Genomic DNA, 7,688 nt, shown 5'->3' with positions numbered 1-7,688 from the left:
TAAAAACCAGGCAAGTAACTCCACTTCCAGTCGTGGATCGGTAACAGCTGTTGCAGTGGCGGCTCGTGATCTAGTTCACTAGGAGGCTACTTTTAGAATAATAACAAAAATATGAAATTTTAAAACCAGTTTACCGCAAAATTTGATGCAATTCATAATTCTTTTTGAAACATACCTGTTCTTATCTACTTGCTCGTTCTGCTTGATAATATTATGCCGGTAAGCTGAATCTAATTGAGCCGCGATATTAGTCGTACCCAAAAAACCTAATTCTTTCGAACAATTCACATGCTTGGCAGATAGCTCATGCTTCTCAATTTTTTCATTAAGGTGCTTCAAATCTCTAAATCCTGCCCTTCCCCACACGTTATCACTTCAAGCGGAGTTTAATAATAAGCAAGGAAAGCAAAACAACGCATTCACAGTATCACAGCCACACACACATATATATATATATATATATATATATATATATATATATATATATATATATATATATATATATATATATATATATATATATATATATATATATATATATATATATATATATATATATATATATATATATATATATATATATATATATATATATATATATATATATATATATATATATATATATATATATATATATATATATATATATATATATATATATATATATATATATATATATATATATATATATATATATTTTTTTTTTTCACACTGAATCGTGGTTTCCGTGTTACCCGGGCGCGAACGCCAAGAGCAATTCCGTGTGCTAGTAGGGATAAATTATTTTCCGTATGATGTTGACGGTTCCCAAAATAACAGCTTTCTGCATCCACATGATAGTATTCTTTGGTAGGTCTAGTTCTTGTAGGTGTAGGGTGGTCTTTTTATGAACGAGACCATTAACGCTTATTATCAAGGGCATTATGGTGACAGTTTTTAGTCTCCATATGTCTTTCATTTGCTGTGCCAGCGCCTCGTACTTTGTTATTTTCTCGGCATAGCTTTTGGCTAGGTTGTTATCTTGTGGCACAGCGAAGTCAACAATCAAGGCAGTCTTTCGCTGCTTGTCCCACACTACCATGTCCGGTCTATTGTGTTCCACACCTCGATCGGTCACAATTGTGAGGTCCCAGTATATTTTATAATGTTCGTTCTCCACTATTGTCTGGGGTGAGTAAATGTGGTGAGGCACGAAATGTTGAGCAAGTTGTTTTTGAAGGCACAGCAGTTGATGGACGACCTTACCCATATTGTTATGCCTGACGAGATATCTGGTTCTCGCTATTGCCGAACATCCTGAGGAAAGGTGCTGGATTGTTTCCTCGGCGGCATGGCACATCCTACATTCGGTAGTATCAACTTGTTGTTGCATTATGTATTTCACATATGTTCTGGTTGGAATAACTTGGTCCTGGATTGCCAGGACTGTTCCTTCGGTTTCGGGGAAGAGATAGCCTTGTATCAGGTAAGCATGAGAGCTCTGGTGATCTACCTCTGGCTGATTTAAGCTGGTGAAAAACCTGCCATGTAAGGGTTTGGATCTCCATCTTTGTTTTAATTTTTCAGGTAGATATTCTCCTGTGTCGTTCTCATCGATTATTTCGTTGTACTGGGCAGAAATCCATTGGTGTACAGGTAAGTTGTTTTTCCTGAAGTATTCTTTCATTTTTCTTTCTTCTCTTCGGCAGATCTGTTCCAGGTTACCGAGTCCACGTCCGCCATCTTTACGTGGTAAGTATAGCCTTTCTATTGCCGATTTCGGGTGCAGCATACCGCGTTGAGTAAATGATGTTCGTATTCTTCTATCGAGTTTTTCTAAATCTGTTTTGGACCAATTGAGAATTCCAGCAGTGTAAGCGAACGTGGGGATCGCCCAGATGTTTATAGCTGTGATTTTATTTTTCGCTGACAGTTGCGAATTGATTATTTTCTTGACTCTCCTGATGAGTTCCTGTTCAGCATTATTTTTGTTTTTCTCATACACTTGTCTTGAGAATCGTCTTGTGTAAGAAGTTTTTGGAGTTTTTTCTGCCTGGGTTAAATTTAAATCGGGAGTCGCGGTCTAGCCAGCAGTTTGATACGGCTTTTTTCCGACAGCGAAAGCCTCGCGAAATCAGTTTTTAAAATATTTTGAACACTACTGCCCGCCATGATTTCAAAACGTAAACAAACACGAACACACGCTAGGTTGTCAATGCGCTAACGGCTAGAGTGAAGCGGATAGGGGCGACTTTTATCGTAGCCCTTTTACTCGTTAAAACGACCGACACGAAGAGTTGCGGGTGGAGCCGAATGACTGTCCGAATGCAAGAAATCGGGGCTATACGATTCATCGCCCCTGTAGGGACGGACTGCTAGATTATTTATTTATTTATTTATTTGACATTGGGAACACAAACAGGTCAATGACCCATAAACAGTATCCACAAAGTACAAAGATGAAAATAAAAATCAGCGACAAAAAAATCAACCAAAGACAACAACAAAAAATCACTGCATCAAAAAATGTTTCTTCAGTTGAAGCTTGATGTTAGCACAATGAAATACATCGATAATTAGTAGCTCATTGCAGGCTCGGAACATTCTAATCAACGGAGAGTTTTTAGATGCATTTGTCCTTCTAAATGGTACATGGAAAATTTCAAAAGATCTTAAATTAACATTTGGAACATTAATGTTTACCTCCCGCAATAAATCCGGTACCTGCAACTCACCACTTACAATTTTCCTCAACAAAACTACATCGCCTATGCAGCGTCTATTTTCAAGCGAAATCAAGTTAAAATGTTTTCTGGCCATATAATAAAAATTGACATTATCTCCTGAAGCAGAAAATTTACTTCTATAACTTAAATATTTCAGCAACTTATTTTGTATTCTTTCGATTCGTTCTATATAAATCCTATATTGCGGGTTCCAAACAACCGAAGCGAAATTTAGTAGGCTAAAAGCGTAGGCATAGTAAATACTGAGAACCGGCTTGATACCTCTAAAAACCCTACACCCCCTAAACAGAAATCCTAACATTCTACTGGCGGAATTGACAGTACTGTCGATATGAAATGAGAAAGTTAACTTTCCATCCAGAATTACGCCCAAATCCCTGATGTGATCAACTCTCTCCAGTGTCGCCTGATCAATACTATATTGAAAACGAATAGGGGCTTTATTACGTGTGAATGTAATTGTTTTACATTTAGAAATGTTTAAAAATAAATTGTGCAAGCGACAAAACTCCGAGAACCTCTCCAGCTCCCCTTGTATGATCATACAGTCCTCTATAGATCTGACAACGTAGAAAATTTTCAAATCGTCCGCATAGAGAAGCACTCTACATCTATGAAAAACGGAAATAATATTATTGATATATATCAAGAAAAATAAAGGTCCGAGATGAGAGCCTTGTGGCACACCAGATGGACATGTGAACTCAGCCGACCTACTTCCATCCACAGAAACGAATTGCACTCTATCAGTCAGATAGGATTCGCACCAGTGCAAAAGACTACCTCCCACACCGACCTCAGAAAGACGACGACTGAGAATTCTATGTGAAATTTTGTCAAATGCCTTACTGAAGTCGGTGTAAACAGCGTCAACCTGCAAACGCTCATCCATTGCCCCCTCCAAAACGTTCATGAATAACAAAAGGTTAGTCTCTATGGACTTTCCCTTCAAAAACCCGTGCTGTTCTGGGATTATCTGATTTGTCACTAAATTGTATAGATGAGCATAAACAAGTTTTTCAAGGAGTTTGGAAAAGACGCATAATTTGCTTATGGGGCGGTAATTTTCAATAATAGATCTATCGCCACCCTTGAAAATTGGGACAACCGATGCAATCCTCCAGCGCCGAGGGAATCTGCCCGTGCGGAGGGAGAGATTGAAAATATGTTCAAGTGGAAAGCATAAAGCAGGACAACTTCGTACGAAGTATGATGGAATACCATCAGATCCGGCACCTTTACTTTGATTAAGGGACCTTAAAGATTTTTCGATTTCCTTTGCAGTTATGACAATGTTTGAAAGGTAAGCAGGAGAATCAGCCACAGTAGAGTCAATACTGTTGGGTGAATTTAATGGATCAACAAAAACACTACTGAAATACTGAGCAAAACTGTTACAGATGTCTACTCCGCCCGTGCTAACTTCATCTTTATATAGCATCGAAGAGGGAAGCCTGCCATGTCTACTATGGAGAGTAGAGAGAAGGAGAACGATCGCTGCTTTGAGACCACAGATTTTTTGTCCCCTAAAATATGTACCAATAGTAGTAGCACAGTATAGACACCAACCAGTAGGCGCACTCCCTGGTTTCTGTTACTCCATTTATGACTCGCGCATCATTTCCGTGCTCCTAACCTCAAATTGTTGAGCAGCATTTCGAATTCGAGCATTCGAAATTTGAAAGTTAAACAGAAGTAAAGCTGAACATTAGAGACAGTCTCTGGTAAATTGTAGCAATTATAATCGTGTGAAGTAAATATATTTGTGCAAAATGGTGAATTATTGCAGCGTGTATAATTGCAAAAACAGTAGTGTTAAGAATCCTAAACTTAGTTTTTTTCTCATACCAGGAGACACTTTCAGGTGAGTTATTGAATAAGCACGTGTTAATGTTGGTAAATTTTTGGTAATATTTTAGTTAAACTGCTATACTTCGTACAAGCACGTGAATGGTATCTTATTTAATTTTTCCTATCATTTTCAGGCAAATGATTTGGCTTCCAAAAATGGGAAGGCAAGAATGGATTCTGAAAAGACCAGAACTTCTCCACAAAAAAAGAATATGTAGTGAGCATTTTTCTAAAGAAATGCTATCTGGAAGTAGATTAAAAAAGGATTCTTTTCCAGATTTATTCAAAGAAGGCATTGGTGAGAAAGGTATATATTGAAGAAAATTAAGATTTTATTTGTTATAATTAATATTTATTTTTATAATTAGGGGTGAATGTAAATGCTTCAACTTCTGCTTCAACATCTTCAATGGATATTGAAAATAATGAGGCCGTAGATGAATGCCGTGAGATTTCTATAAACCCCAACATATATACTACACCAGGTAAGGACTTCAACGTTACTTATTTATTTGAACTATTATATCTTATGCATATTCATCTGTATTCATAGAAAAGAAACCAGAAGAAACACAAACATCTCCTAGTTTGTCTTCAGCCACTCCGAGGAAAAAAAAGTTACAATCAGTGGTGAAGAATTTGAAACGAAAATTAGTTGCAACTCCAGAGAAGAAATCTGTAGATATAAGTGATGAAGATTTCATCCGATTTTGTAGAAAAAATTTCAATTCGACCCTGGCAGATTTTATGATCTCCCAATTGAAGCTTCGAAAAAGGAAACCTCATGGCTATAGGTATTCAGTCGCTTTTAAACAATTTGCACTAACAATATACTTTTTGGGACCCAAAGTGTACCAATTTCTACAAAAAACATTTTTTTTGCCACACAAGGCAACAATATAACACACAAATTGGGATTTCTCTGTTGGCTTAAATGAGCACATATTTCAGGCAATTTCATTAAAGACAAGGAATATGGACGATGCAGCAAAGGATTGCATTGTGTGTGTTGACGAGATGTCAATAAAAACCCATTTATTTTATAACATCTCATTGGATCAAATTATTGGATTTCACCAATCCAATGGAAGCAGGTCCTATGAACCCGCAAATTGTGTTCTGGTTATCATGGCGAGGGGTATCCAACATAATTGGAAGCAGCCTGTGGCTTACTTCTTCGTTCACAATTCTTGTGAAGTGAAATATTTGCATGAGATAATAACCACAAGCATACGAAAATTGAGTGACATAGGATTAAACATTCTGGCATTAATAAGTGACCAAGGTTCGAATTTTTCGAAATTTTCTCATGAGATTGGAGTTACAATCGATCAGCCTTATTTTTTCATTGATGGAAGAAAAATTTTTCACATTTTCGATACCCCACATTTACTGAAGAGAACAAGGAACAATCTTTTCAATTATGATTTCAAATTAGGAGAAAAGATAATTAAAAAGATGTATATTGAAAAATTGTTCAATTACGATGTGGGTAGAATGAATCGCCTAATTCCACGTATATCAGAAGTTCATATGAATCCCAATTCATTTCAAAAAATGAAAGTTTCTTTGGCTGCTCAAGTTTTCAGTAATTCGGTAGCATGTGGGATAGAAACACTTGTCTCATTCAATTATCTACCCGCTGATGCCATTCATACATCGGAGTTCATTGCACAAATAGATAAATTGTTTGATGTTCTGAATGCGTCAAATTTTCAAGCCCCTAAACTTTTAAATAGACCTTTTCAAGGCACCACTGAGCAGAAAGATCATCTTTTAAAATTATTGGGCATTTTTGAGAGTCTGAGAATAATAAAAGGGGATAATAAAGACATTACGAATACTGTGAAATTTATTAAAGGTTGGAGACAAACAATTAGAGCTGTATTGTTGATGTGGGAAGAAATGAATGGTAGGATGAAATTTATGTGCACTAGATACCTAAATCAAGATGCTCTAGAAAATTTCTTTGGCAATATTAGATATCAAGGAGGAAATGCCACAAATCCTACTCCAGTACAGTTCAAAAGTTTGTCCAAAAAGAATTTTTGTCTCCAATTTTTTGAGCAGTTGGAAGGAGCAAATTGTATTAAAGATTTGTCTGAAGTCCTCATTAATTTTAATGATTTGGAAGTTGAAGCTCCCCCTAAACTCTCATCAGAGAGAAATGTATTCTCAGAAGTTCTCAAAGTAGATCCTAAAGATTACAATGAACTGGATTTACCAGAAAAAAACGTATTATCGTATGTTTGTGGTTATCTAATAAAAAAATGTTTAGAAAAACATAGATGTAATTTATGTGACGAATTTTCACAAAGCCAAAGTGAACTAAGTAATGAGACATTATATTGTCATTTCAGGAATTATAAAGAGAATGAATTGTTTGGCAATTTGAAAATGCCGCCAAATTCGTTTTATGAGTATATTAATCGACTGGATAACACTTTCGTGTCTCATTTTCCACATTTATCGATTCAGAACAATGTTGGTTGTAAATTGAAAAGAGAAATGGAAAAGATATGCCCTTACACTCACTCTTGTGAGAAATTTCCTTGGAATTACTTATTAAGTTTGTATGTTAGATTAAGAATTTTTTACACACTTAAATTTTGCAATAGAAACTTCATTGCACAAAAAACAAATAAAAAAGAAAAAAAAATTATAAAAATTTTACATTTATAGATATATTATTTGTTTCTCGTTTTTTTTTGTATTATATGTATGTATTAATAAAATTTTATTCATTATTTTGAACTTTTCATTCTGCATTTTCATTTCATCAGTCTAGAATGTTGACTTCATATTGTAAGTAGACGATAACATTCTAATTTATAGGGAACACAGTATAGTTTTTTCATGTGTTGTCACAGCAGTTTCAACAATGAACTAAATGAACCTTCGCTTCTTACTTGACTAGGTAGGTCAATTTGAAAAGATACCACTTTTAATACCTCGACCCCCATGCAAAGTCAGAAAAAATGCAAAAAGAAGTAAACTTTGCTTCGTTGGAGGACATTTTATATGGTTGCTTCCAATCAATTTGTATCAGCCCTGTGAGCGTAATGACGGCAAACCCTAAAATTTTAAATGGGAAAAAAATTACTTAAGAAC

The 7,688-nt window shown here is 35.5% G+C and overlaps 1 protein-coding gene across 1 annotated transcript; it reads left to right on the top strand.

Moving 5' to 3' along the window:
• Positions 1–4,279: 4,279 nt before the first annotated feature.
• Positions 4,280–6,011, top strand: LOC123312306. The gene is made up of 5 exons (XM_044896669.1): positions 4,280–4,590; positions 4,712–4,884; positions 4,946–5,062; positions 5,131–5,371; positions 5,529–6,011. Exons 1-5 carry the CDS (start codon positions 4,499–4,501, stop codon positions 5,539–5,541), a joined length of 636 nt encoding a protein of 211 aa, XP_044752604.1. The 5' UTR covers positions 4,280–4,498; the 3' UTR covers positions 5,542–6,011.
• Positions 6,012–7,688: the final 1,677 nt, after the last annotated feature.

The sequence above is a fragment of the Coccinella septempunctata genome, chromosome 4 (genome assembly GCF_907165205.1).
Source record: "Coccinella septempunctata chromosome 4, icCocSept1.1, whole genome shotgun sequence".
In the NCBI taxonomy this organism is placed as follows: Eukaryota; Metazoa; Arthropoda; class Insecta; order Coleoptera; family Coccinellidae; genus Coccinella; species Coccinella septempunctata.
The sequence above is the reverse complement of the archived record's forward strand: the minus strand, read 5'-3'. Positions and strand labels throughout refer to the sequence as shown.

What these genes read in the sequence shown, in the direction of transcription:
- LOC123312306 (XM_044896669.1), top strand. Translation starts at nt 4,499, where the DNA reads ATGGTGAATTATTGCAGCGTGTATAATTGCAAAAACAGTAGTGTTAAG. An exon ending in ATACCAGGAGACACTTTCAG is followed by an intron (nt 4,591 to 4,711) that starts GTGAGTTATTGA and finishes TATCATTTTCAG; the next exon opens with GCAAATGATTTGGCTTCCAA. An exon ending in CAACATATATACTACACCAG is followed by an intron (nt 5,063 to 5,130) that starts GTAAGGACTTCA and finishes CTGTATTCATAG; the next exon opens with AAAAGAAACCAGAAGAAACA.